The 13,616-nt window shown below is 39.4% G+C and overlaps 1 protein-coding gene across 3 annotated transcripts in view; it reads left to right on the top strand.

Annotated features, from left to right (window-relative positions):
* RALGAPA2 (Ral GTPase activating protein catalytic subunit alpha 2) overlaps positions 1–13,616 on the top strand; it is a 302,141-nt gene that overhangs the window by 266,739 nt on the left and 21,786 nt on the right. For all 3 annotated transcript variants that reach the window (XM_043544131.1, XM_043544129.1, XM_037896234.2), the window contains one exon: positions 2,125–2,246. In XM_043544131.1, the coding sequence (XP_043400066.1) occupies positions 2,125–2,246 (122 nt within the window). The remainder of the gene's footprint in view (positions 1–2,124; positions 2,247–13,616) is intronic.

The raw sequence follows: 13,616 nt of genomic DNA, 5'->3' as shown, positions 1-13,616 counted from the left end.
AGGCATAGCATGAAAAGCCTTTATAGTGTATCTGCCTTGTTTAAACTTGGCCCACAAGCATACTGCAGACTAAAAGGGTGAGCAATGAATTGAGAGTTGATGGCAGGCCCATAGAGGTCCTAAGGCTCAGGTGGTTGTCAGCCATAAGTTTAGCTTAGCTCTTTCAGTAATTTGTCACGCCTTGGTCTGCTCCTGCTGCGCCAGCACGTGCCAGCTTAGTGTCAGAGTGCCTGTTCGCCAGACGGCCACTCAGGCCTAACATCCTGCTGTTAACAGGACCAGCGGCTTGCTGTGGCAGTATGGAATACAGAGCCTTGGCAACAGCCAAGTGCTGTGCAGAATAAGCATGTTCATAATGAGATGTGAATGGCATCAGTCAGTCCCTTTAGAATAGGGTCTAGGCGTGTGCCTCCTCTCTTAGGAAGTTTGGCAGCCTATTCATTAACAAGAGTCATCAGGAGTTCAGCCTATAATAGTGAAGCAGCCCCAAATACACTCAGCCTAATACTTGTGCTATCAGGAATGTGTTCTGCTGGGCTTTAAAAGAAAATAAGTAAATAAAATTGTCAGCAGGTGCAATCTCTGAAATGCTAAGTATTCATTTTCTTTCTTCGGTTTCCCAAAGGAAGTTTATAGAAGGATTTATCATATGTGTATCTGTCTCCATTAGCATGAAAATCTTCCTAAAATGTCTTTTAACCCCAGTGACTACATTAACTTGCATATGATTAAGACATAAATACATTGATTATCCCCACTGAGATGGAGCACTAGAAATCTAATGCTGCATTATTTTACTCTGAATTGAAAAGAATGTTCAGTCATTTTTAAAGTATCATATTAATGTAGCGGAAACTACAAACTTGCACCTTGGAATAATTCTAATGAGTAATGTAGGCTTTTCAATTAAAAAAAATCCAATCACCTACATTATATTGAGTCACTGGTGTTATTTCATCTTCTCATAATTTGGTAATTATGAATTGGCACTTTCTCCTACTTAATGCGATCTCGTAGAATTAGAATGCTTTTCCACATGACAAAAACGCAATGAAGATCTGAAAACTTTTTTTTTTGTTTTTAATGAGGAAATGGGGAATGAGATGTCATACTGGCTTCTTCAAGTGTTAATTCATAAAGTCATATGTGAGGTTCTTCAGTCCATTGTAGATTTGTTTCAGACGTTATCCTGTTATTGGAAATGCATGATTCACCTTCTGAGAAAACAGAAGCTGCACACAAAAGGAAAAGATTTGCTTTCTCCACTGTGGAAAGCTGCCGCAAGCAGGGGTCCTATTAAGACAGCTGGAAAGTTGCTTCAGCTTGTTACGCTTGTAAGTTTTATTGGTGACTGGTTTTTGAATTACACATTTGAATGCTGCATGTTCCAGGTTGCCGAATTTTAATTAAAAGGCAATAGTCTTGGTTTAGATTGCTTTGTTGTCTGTATTATGTAGACTGTACTGAATACAAGGTCTTATTTTATTAATATGTATAATTTATTAGTACATCCAATGATATCTTCTACAGTATAACTTTAATGTAAACTTTGTATGCTGAGGAATCTTATTCAGTGCTGTATACTTCCTTATTTTAAGTAGCACAATGATCAGTTGCATCTATTCTTTTCCTTTGCCTATAACCTGTACTCCCAATTCAGTTATTTTTGGTAGGATGAAAAGAATAATTGTAATGCAAATATTATCTATCAGGAGCATGCTAAACATGAAATACATTTCTGTTGACATTATGGTTTTTCACCTTAAAAATATAACATTTTTTTTCCCCAGGAATATACTTCTAGGGTCTTTGTTTTCATCCCCACTAGCTTCAGAGATCTCTTGGATTCAGTCACTAAGCCATGCCTTTTTCAATAATATTTGTGTTGAAGGTAAAAAAAAATTATTGATATGATAAGTAATTTCAAAAAGTACAGTGTTATTACAGTTCAGTGCTTATGTTTAGAAATCTTAAATATTCTAAAGAAATTTTGAAAGGCATATTTTTCACACCAATGATGTAGTTCTCTACATGTGTTTGTATGGATTGAACTGTTCGCATTCTAGGACATTGTGTAACAGCATTTAATTTTGCATGTGCATTTCCTTAACCTGAGTATTGCAGTTATGAGGAAAGAGCTCTGTATCTTGAAGCAATAATCCAGAATCACAAAGAAGTAATGACATTTGAGGATTTTGCAGCTCAGGTCTTTTCTCCCTCTCCTAGCTACTCTCTCAGTGGAACTGGTGAGTCTCTGTACGTTATTCTTCTGTTTAGCACTAAGAAGCACTTGAGCAGCAGATGTACACCTGTTTTTCGTAGATAAATGCTTGCAAATTTAAGAAGAGCATTCTCCCTCTGAATCAACTAATGAATATCAAAAGGAATGATGACATTCATTTTAATTTGTTTTGCATCAGAGCTATTCACTCAGTTCCTTTCTTCAGCTATCCTGTTAACCCCCGAATCTAGCAAGGTTAATGAACTTTCTCTCAGTAATGTGCTCTGGTTCATTCAGGAGTGTGGGTTTCTTGCTGAGCTGGGAATATGCTGTACAAAAGCAATGCCTGAATCGGTGCTTACTTATCAAAAAATAGTTCCTCACAGTAGAAGCCGTTGCTACTAATGCTAAATGGGGATTATGCTGCTGAGATACCAGGGTCAGGGATTAATGCAAAAGAAATATAAGGATAGTGTTCGGTTAGAATATTATAACAGTAATACAGTATGCTAACATTTTCCTTTTAATATTTGATATATGGATGGACAAATTTCAAACTTCCTACCAATGCCTGGATAGGAATCTCATTTTTAAACTCTATTTCAACAATTATTTCATTAATCTTGTTGAAAGATGGAAATCTATGTAAAACTCAGTGAATATATTCTTAACATCATAACAAGATTTTAAGTTAACTTCTAAGGTCAGTAAGATAACAGTTGCTACTTTGTCATTTTAATAATTCTTGATAAATCGGTTTTAAAAGGAAACATTAATTCTGAAGAGTAGGTTTCTAGCACCCTAAGGATTAATTTTCCTCTCTTGCAGAAAAGTATACAGTCAGTGCCTGATGAATTCCTTAATCCCTTCTTTGCACCCATTGGGTGTACACTTTCTAATTATTTCAACCCTGTATAAATGTTTCAACACATCTGCTTTATTCCCTATATTCTGACATCTAAACTGAAAAATTGAAGGAAGAAATTACGTTTACTGAAATAAATCACTTACAAATAAAATCAGCCATGCATCATTGTTTAACATTACTGGCTCCAATCCTTGAGCTTTCAGAGCTTTGTTAGGAGATAAGAGGTATATGCATGTACTTGTATTGGTCGCCAGTAGCAGCAGGCAGAAGGCTTTGGAGATAAGCAAGCTGGCAGAAGTAAAGGGGAACCAGTGCTATTTACATAATCGCGCCTCTGCTTCCTGGAGAGGCGTCAAGAAACACAGGGATGGCCTCTATTGATCTTTGTTGAACTGGAATACTAAACAACATTAGAAAAGCTTATAACTTAAAGCTTTGATTAATGTTTTCTACATTAAAAAAGTAGAACAGCTGTGAATTAAATTCTTTTATATACCCTGCCAAAACTCTGAGACAAAAAAATTATCAATTTCATTAGAAGTGTAGATTTCATACCCAGTTTTGTTAGAAACTTTGAGTCATGTATCTGTTTAGGTATCAGCAAATAAAAATACAGGCATCTTGGCAGAATTTTAAAATACATTAAGCATATTTTATTGTCTTCATCAGTCTTCCATACTTCTGTTCCACCACATTTGCATGTGTTATTTGGTCATCTTATTCTGATCAAATTAAGCATAATTAGAAAAGACATTATTTTCTAAATTCTATAATATCTGTTATGCAAAAAAATACTTAGTTAAGATCTATTTAAAGTGTTCAGAAGAACTGTTAAATAATCATTAAGTACTAGAATCATTTTTATGTGATTTAATTTTTCTTGATCAGAACTTGTCACAAAATTCAGATCCTGATTTTCAGCCTTCCAAAGTTTGGGTATGTTTGGAAGCATATTTTTAGTTCAGCCTGTTATAATACTAGGGCCAGTCATGAGTCAGATACCAAAACTCAAGTCTCCAAAGTTCAGGGGTGTTCAGATCTGGGATTTCAGTTTGCCCAGCTACAGTCAGAGGCACAAAATCCAGATCCAGGCTTGAATTTAGAAGCATCCCCTGCCAGTCTCCCTTATTCCCCTCCAAGGTTTCAAGTTGTTCTGACTGACCAAATCTTTAGTCTACTCAGTGTTATAAGACAGCTAATACCTGATTTAAAAGATCTGTTGTAATTAGAGAATGTTGGAAGAACAACACAGCAAACTGTATACTCGAGAAATTCATTTCATTTATGGGCTTTAGAAAATTCTATATCATAAGGTTTCAAGCTGTGTATTAGAAGAGAATAATTTATTTATTATTTTTAAAATAGAATTTTCTAGATTAGACAACTCCCTAAATCATGAAAATTACTTGTCATATTAGCCTTTACAAAGACATGTAAATCCGTGACTCAAGACAGGTTTCAGAGTAGCAGCCGTGTTAGTCTGTATTCGCAAAAAGAAAAGGAGGACTTGTGGCACCTTAGAGACTAACCAATTTATTTGAGCACATGCATCCGATGAAGTGAGCTGTAGCTCACGAAAGCTTATGCTCAAATAAATTGGTTAGTCTCTAAGGTGCCACAAGTCCTCCTTTTCTTTTCGTGACTCAAGACTTTCCCTATTCCAGGATTAAAAGAAAATCTATCCATACTTTTACCTGTTACTGCTTAGTTGCTAAATTGTTTAATGTCAGGATTACTGAGTCCTATTATAATCAGATTTCAGGATTGTGAATTCTTAGGCTCTAAATCAATATTGAAACCAGATATAACTGATGTAATTCCACAATCGTTGTTAATGCTGAATAGTCCCAGGGCTTAAGCACTAATATAGGCCCTGATGCTGCAAAAAGAGCCAACAGAGCCCCATTGAAGTGAGTGGAGGTCAGGATGGACACAGTGGTCTGCCCACACACATCCACCTGTAAGATCAGGGACATCTGTATTCATATAATATTCCCATTATCATCACATTTTAGGTTAGTACTTTGCAGTAGATCTTCCATTTACTAACTCAATATATAAAACTATGAATCAGGACATTGTGTATTTGTATCTCTATGAGCAGATGTGGAATATTGTGATCCTTCATGAGATGGTAATGTGATTCCTTTAAAATAAAAAGCAAGCTACTGTTAAATTCATTTTAATTAGGTCACATCCATTTATTTATTCACATCAATGTCCGGAAAAGGGGGGTGGGTTTATTTTGAAGTGAACTATTCCCAGAGCAAGGTTGAGTGCAAGCAAACACAAATTGTGATAATTTCAGCTAGTAAGTATTACCAGTGCTGTATTTGTAGATATACATTATATCCATCCATCATGTCTCATGTAGTTCAGAATTTTACCTTATTTACATGTGTATGTAGCACAGGTTGGCTGTGCAATTTGTGTGGAAGTGGCATTCTTCCATTTAAGAAATTTGACACATGTTGGTAAGATCTCAGGTTACTCCAAGGGGAATGCTCATCCCAAAACAGAGAAATGAAACCTGCAAAGAAAAGTGGAACTGCCCAAGGCAGGCCCATCTATCTATGTTTTTATCCTCTTCCAAGTAGCAAGCCAACTGGAAAAATTGACCCTGAACAGCTTAAGCCTTCATGGTGAATTTAGGGCCCATTCTTCCACCCATACTATCCTCAACATCACCTCATCGTAATCCATGATCACTGTATATACAGATACACAATCCCAGGGATCAATTTTCCCTGTACACAATCCCAGTAGTACAGTTTTATTTTATCTAGGATTTTTTAAGCAGTTAATGCAACATAGGATTCAAAAAGCATCCTGTGATATACTATAAATTAGTGCAGTGAAAATATAGCCATTAACATATGCAATTTGTATATTATTATTAATTACCTTTTTGTGCTTTTATGTTCTGTTACATAACCTCAGACTACTAGCAAATAACAAGATGCTGCAGAATGGATGTTGCCCCCAGACTCACATGTGACATGGATTATAAAGTGTGCACTGACTTAGGCTCCCATTCTGCAAACGTTTATGCAGGTGCTTACCTTTATGCATGGGAGTAGTCCAATTGTTTTTGTGTAACTCTTTATAGGACCAGGGCCTTTAACTCTTTATATGTAGTGTTAGATCTCCATGCATCTTAGACACTGAAAATACAGAATACTAGGCAGAATGAACACCCCATAACTCATTTATGGGAAGTGCAGATTTAGGATCAAAAGATCAGAATAAGATCCTTTGTTGCTAAACTGGTAGGTTACATGCCTTATTTTAATTAGGCTGTGTATAAGAGTCAACCCAAGAAGTCCTTAGTAGTCCTATAGTATTTAATTATTCTCATCCTGTCCCTCTGTAGATTTTCCTACTTTAAAGGGTGTTCTTAGCTACAATCCTTTCCTCTTCTTCGTCCTGCCTCCCCGGTCAAAAAACCAAAAACAACTTTATTGGACAAAATACTGGTACTCCTCACAAACTTCAGAATGTGCAACTTGATGGTGCATCCTTTCAAAAAAGCAATCCTAAATGGTCAATACATATGTACTAACAGGTGCATAAAATATGTTTCCAAGTCTAATTGCCCTTATTGATGAAACAGAGTAGCAGTATAAGATTAGAAGCCCGACAGTGGTTTTAACTGCTAAGAGAGGTAAACACTTGAAAGTTCTAGAAAAGGGAATCAATATTCAGACTTTAAATAACAGTTCCTTCAGAAAGAGCTTTGTGCTGCACATTTGGATACTCCGTCATGGTCGCTTTCTGCTGACCATGAGAATCCAGAAATTGTATCTGCAAGCATTCTTTTAATATTGTAGACTTGCAGTTGATTCTTCAAAGGGTTAATTGGAATGGGCACACTTGACTGCTGAGAGGACTGATCTAATCACTGCCATATCCAAGTGCATCTGTTCACCATGAGGTCATTCTTGTGCATGCTAATGATTTGGAAAATAAAGCATAATGCTTGACATTATCAGAAAGCATATAAATAGTGTAAATCTTTACTTTTTAGTAGCCGATGGCTATTGCAGAATGAAAAGAAAGCCAAATGAATCTCAGTTTGCACTTTTTTTTTTCTTTTAGGCAGCCTTTATTTATTGTCACTGGACTAACAGGAAAACTATATAGGAAAACTGTGGCACCCAATAATATATGTTGATAAAGGGATTCTTTAATGAGTATTGTAGCATTGCCCAGGAGCAACACTTCAGTTAAGGAACTGTAGCTGTTTCCAGCATTCCCAGGTTTTTAAGGCTGTGGAAATCTTGCATGCTCATTTACATAAGATTGAAACTTAGCAGCCTCGTTGTTCCATTTTTTGTTTTGTTTGTTTTGCTTTTGTTTTTAAAAAAATGATATAAAAGAATTAATCTTTCTTTTATTTCTAGAATGTATAATAAAAATGTTTTCTCTGCCCAAGACATATTTACTATTTTTTAAAATACCTTTTGCTGAGTGTTTAGCTTTCATTGATCCCTTTTGCTATTTAAAGGGAAAGAAACATTCAGTGCAGCCATGTTGTTTAAAAAGACACTTTTTCTAGTTTTGATTTTCTTTGTACTCCTCGCTGTTCATTGTGAACACGTTGGGTATGGCTACACTGCAGTTAAACACCCGCAACTGGCCTGGGTCAGGTGATTCAGACTTGCGGTGCTCAGGCTGTGGGGCTGTAAAACTGCAGTGTAGACGTTTGGATTCAGGCTGGTTCCTGGGCTCTGGGACCCTCCCCCCTCCCGGGGTGATAGTGGCTTCCTATTCTGCGGAGGAGATAGGTCCATTTCACAATACCATGTGGCAGTTTGACATTTTCTGATCAGGAAAGAGGCAAAACTAGAATTGCCTCGGAGGTGTTGCATGTCCAGCCTGGAGTGCTGTAGCTGAAGAATCGTATATAGCCCATGCCTGCACTGTGCTTGGATCGCTCCTGTTAAAAATTGTTTTTGAAATGGAAGAATTGATATCTTCAAATGTAGAGGAAACGTAATAAATTATGATTAGTACGGAGTCTGTTGCAAAGTCTGATTGAACTCAGTATGACTTTGCATTCTAAAAATTGTTAGGTGCCAGGAGATAGATCAGTGATAGGAGGGAGATTCACAAGACCCTCAGGATAGATTCTTGAAGCCTTGATAATAGATAAGAGAAAGTTACTGTCTAAGCCCAGACAGAGTTTTCCAAATTCACGTAGATATTTAAAAGTTAATCGCTGAGTCCTGTAAGAAACCTTATGTCATGCTTAACCTTAGGTAAGGCTAAGCATAACTTTTGTAGATTACCAAAAAGGTGTGTCATCTTCTGGGATACTCTGCCCTGTATAGACCCTCCAGTTGCATCCTCAGTAAAGTCATCGTCTCTCACTATGTAAGGTACTGCATGCCTAAAGGACCCTTTTGACTCCAAATTTGGATTCAATAACTAGAAACCACAATTTAGTAACTATCTCCATTGCTGCTAGTTCCATTGTGTCTCCATACCTCTCCCTTCAAGTGTGTAGTGTTGGGACCCTTATTTTGGCTCAATAAAAGTGACCTTCCTGTTAGCCATTTCCTTCCCGTGGAGAGTGGGTGAGCTGGCAGCCCTCTTCTGCAATGCCAGTTCCTCGTTCAGGTATCCCATAAAGTAAACCTTCATCTGCTTCCCAGATCTATTCACAAGATTAATTCTGAGCTCCATGGGGATCTGGACATTGATTTTCTTACCATTTTGTCCTCAGATGACTCTGTGTAGGGAAACCGATGAAGTGAGCTGCAGCTCAGGAAAGCTTATGCTCAAATAAATTGGTTAGTCTCTAAGGTGCCATAAGTCCTCCTTTTCTTTCTGTGTAGGGAAAGGGTTTGGCATTCTGTAGGTGGAGGTGGGGCCTTGAAGTTTTACCTACAGGGAATTTAGGGTTTCTTCTGTTTCCTTGCCCCCTCCCTCCCTCCCTCCCACAAAAGAGGAAGATCATTCCCATTCGGATTCAATCATTGCTACATGGGTTTGTGTATGTATTAAGGAAGCATACATAGCAGTCTCCCTATTCCATAGGCATTAGAGCTCCCTCCTCTGATAACGGAGTCTTCTCCTAGGCCAAGAGAGAATCTGTGTCAGTACAGGAAACCTGTCAAATGGACTCTTGGCGTTCCATCCATGCCATTACCATCTGCATCAAAGCTCCCACTGATGCAGCTTTTGGGCCTGTGGTCCTGAGTGATGTAGTACAAGGAACCTATGGAAAATTCCCTAGATAAGTCCTCCCAGTCTGGGTTTGGGTTTTGCTAGGCCAGGCCCAGCAACCCAGTTGTCAGAGCCCCCTAAGCAGAGAGGGACATTTTGGTCCTTCCATCTTGGGAGGCTATCAACAGGCCAGAGAGTGTGCTTTGGTAGCTGAGGATGAAGAGGTGCCAAAGTTTCTGTCAGCTAGTTAGTGGCGCTAACTGATTTAACAAAGGAGGAAAAGTTCTGTAGTTTTCAGATTGTTGGAGTCCCCCATAGAAACACATTTTACTGGGAGGAGCAAAATTTACCCTTTCATCTTGGGGAAATCTTAGATCTGACTGAAACATAAATCCATTTCACATTTTCCATAATTTTGTATGGCTCATTATAGTAAATTTAGAATCAATGTGTTCAGACAACATAGCACAGAAATTCTGGTCCATCTTCCGGATGCTAAGTAGTGAATTTGTGAGATCAGAGTCATTTCCTTGGCAACAAACTGATATCATAAGCAAAATTGTAACTTCACTGAAGAAGCTTGGCAGTAATGAAGAAATCTCATTCAAACACAAATGCCTGCCATGGTCACAAGGACAACACTGAAAATTACAGCCAAAGTCATTTCTCCTTTTCCAGTAATGAAATTTCTTCTTTCAGGCTGCTGTACCTTCCTTAATTCAGTGATCTGCTAATGGGTATGATGAGTCTCAGAATTCTGAGACTCCTCCACTAGCTATGTGCAATGGAATGTGAGAAGAAGACACTCTCACGCTAAACTCACTGTTCTCCTGATTTTTGTAGGTTGATCACACGCTTAACATTTTAAAAATTATTTAATATCGCGTATGTTGGCAGATGATTTGCATATTTTTCAGGAAAAAGAAATACTGGAGTTAAGTAGTAAATGTGTAAGTTGTGTCAGGAATGTTCTATTAAATCAGTGACTAAAAAGCTGTAGTAAATACCAACGGCCAGATCCTGAGATAGTGTCAATCAATGTAGGTTGGTGAACTCCACTGAAGGCATGCTGATTCACACCAACTGAGGATCTAGGCCCTGCTCTTTTAGGGATCTAGTCAGGCAAAATTGTGAGGCTTAAGAAGGTTGCATACAATATGCCATGTGGAAAGGCCGTCCTGCTCTACAAAGGGAAGAAAAAACAGTGCGTGGCTGGAAGTTGTTTAGGGGATCAGGGCGGGAGTTCTCTCTGCCCGTTGCATACCGTTGCTCACAATTTGTATCTGTCCCCCTAGGGCTGCTTAGACTACAGAGCTACTCCCGGCCTCAACTGTTGTAACCACTATGCGTGGAGTGGCTATGATCTGCAAAGAGCAATCACTCTCTCTGCCTGGTCCCATTTCTTTAAATTCTTGGTTGGGTTGGGGAAGCTCTCCCCTCCATGATCTCTGGAAGAGACAATAGATTGGTGGGGGGAGCGTCCTCCCTAGCAATCAATTTGTAGAGGAAGAAATATTAACTTGATGGGCCTCTCTCTTCTTTCGAGCTGACAGCTCCAGCTGCTTGACCTGTCAGCCAGCAAGAGCGCTCCAGGCAGTATGGCCCCTTTAAAATTTCTTCCCTGGCTGACAAACGTCAGCCAGCCAGGCAGCCATGAGCTAGCCCCCCGTGTGATGGTGTCATTCCCATTCACCAACTCCACCCCGAGAAGGAGGCAGGGTTGGCTGGCATTTTAAGGTGATCTCCAGCATTCTATGGCCTCATTCAAGAGGGACATACCTCCTTGAGATCGATTGTAGCTCCTCTGACTGTGGAGCTTAGGAGGCTTGTGGAGTTTTTGATGGCTGGGGAGAAATTGCAGAAGTGATGTCAGGCTAATCAGAGCCCTCTCTGCTTTAATTATTTCTTTAGTGCAGAGCATTGCTTTTGATTTTAACTTCTCTAATATAACAAAGGGCCTGATACTGAGGGGTGTTGAGCACCCATTGCCATCAGTGGGAGTCATGGGTGATTAGCTTCTCTCAAGATAAGTTCACATCCCTAGAAATATTTCAAGGGGCTCTTAGTGTCAGGTGATTGTCTTTTTCTGAACCACAGATGGCCCAGAGGTTAGGGCACTAGTCTAGACCACTGTTCAGTTTCCTGCTCCACCACAGACTTCCTGTGTGACCTTGGCAAATCGCTTAGCCCCTCTGTCTCTCAGATCCCCTTCTGTACATTGAGGAGAATAACACAGCCCTACCTCACAGGGGCGTTGTGAGGATAAATGCATTTAAAGACTGAAGCACTTTGATATCTACTGATGAAACGCTCTGTATAAAAGCTAGGTATTATTACCTTAACCCTTCTTGTACAGTAGTTTTACATCCTCCTCTGGACAATTATCAATGGCCTGATCCAAAGCCAATTGAAGTCACTGGAAAGAGTCCCATTGACTTCAGTCGGCTTTGCATCTGAACCTAAAAATAAAGGCTGAGTCCTATCGTATTTCAGTCTCCAGCAGAGTCAGGGCTGAGCTGGCCTTTGCATTGACATCCTCCATATGCTTTGTGTGTTCTGCTGGCCCAAAGAAATGTGCTGCATAACAGCTGTCATAGCTATGGCATGGGGAATGGTAGATCACATGCAGCATTTTCATGTACATTCTTTTCAGTTTAAATTCAACTATTTTAAAAAAAGAATCTCCAAATGTAACTAAAAGTTAGATTATGTAGTGAATATGTGGTTTAATAAATTTTTTGAGCAAAAAGATACAAATGAGAGAGATCCAAATAAAGATTGAAATGAGTGGTTATGCATAAACAAAGATTATCAAATCCTTTAATAGATTACACCAGACACGACATTCTTAACACATTGTGCAAATGGAATTCTAGTGTTTTCCTTTCCCACGCTCCTGGAGCTTGTTACTGTAGATCTTCATTTCTGATCATAATGTGTTTAAAACATGTTTATTTCGGAGTGAATGTAGCTACAATTGTCTGTTAAATTGATGGTTTCTTCAAAATATACTGAATTGAACACATAGGCTAAAGGTTTCCAGTTACACTGTGATTATAACTGCAGTAACCAGTGTCCATGCAGGTTTAGAAATACAGGATATTGAAGTGCTAAGCAGAGTTACTAGGGAGTTTCTTTGTAGCTGTTTATTTGAAGAGTAGACATGACAGTAATATCCTGAAACCAAAGACTTTCATAGACCTGTCATGGCTTATAGGTTAATTACATGTTGTTTTGTGCACACCAGGGCCAGCACTAAAACTCTAGGAACTCATATCTAGGCTATAGCTAATTCATGCCAATTCTTTCTGTATAAGATCTTTAAGATACAGTCTTTCCTGTGTATTCACACAGCTAAAACTCTCATCTGCTACTTGTCTTCACTTTCAAGGCCCCTCACAGTCAATCCCCACTCTACCTATCATCTCTCATTTGCTATCAAACTATTTATACTCACCTCTGATCGGTCCATGATGCTGGACTCCTTTATCCACCTGTTAAAATTTCAAACAAGCACCTTTGTGCTTTCTCTCATGCTGCCCAAAGCACATGGGAGGCACTTCCCATAAAAATCTGCAAAGCTACCTCATTATCCACCTTCAGATCCTTCCTTAGCACTCTCCTTTGCCCTGATATCCTACAAAAAACTAGACAATGGTTAAGCTCTTGATGTGCAGAGACCACTGGCTGCCATCCAGACCAGTGTTCTCACATTGTTTACTTGTACTCCCCTGTCTGTCTGTATCAATCTGTTGTCTCTTATCTTATATTTAGATTGGAAGCTACTTGGGGCAGGGACTGGCTTTTTGTACAGTGCCTAGCACAGTGATGTCCTGGTCCGTGACGACGGTAACACAAATAGTGGGTAATAGAATAGTTTAAGGTTCTTTCTCATAGTCTAAGGCTTTAAACTCTTTAATAACTGCTGTGGCAAATTGCCGGCATTACTCACACTTTCACTTTTTGGGAAGGGTTCAGGGCACCGTTTCTCACCCCTGAACTGGGGTATTAACTGCCCCACTAGTGTCCTAGAGGAGGGGAGTGGAGAGGGAGGGACCAGGGCCAGCCCTCTACTCCGGGTCCCAGCCCAGGGGCCCTAGGGATAGCAGTAAACCGCTTGAACTAGTGGTTCCTTCTCCTGGACTACTTCCCTCTCCTGCCCTTCAGCTTGTGGGGCTTCCTACCCTCCCTCTGCACAAACCAGGCATCCCTTTACCTAGGGTCTTGGTCTTCTTAGCCCACCGCAGCACTTCTCCAAACTCTCCTCTGCTTCCCTCCAAACTACTCTCTGCTCCAACACCAAACCACTCTGCTTCAACTCCTTCCCCTGTCTGAGTGAAGCAGGAGGGTTTTATC

Source organism: Chelonia mydas, chromosome 3 (genome assembly GCF_015237465.2).
Source record: "Chelonia mydas isolate rCheMyd1 chromosome 3, rCheMyd1.pri.v2, whole genome shotgun sequence".
Classification (NCBI taxonomy): Eukaryota; Metazoa; Chordata; order Testudines; family Cheloniidae; genus Chelonia; species Chelonia mydas.
The sequence above is the reverse complement of the archived record's forward strand: the minus strand, read 5'-3'. Positions and strand labels throughout refer to the sequence as shown.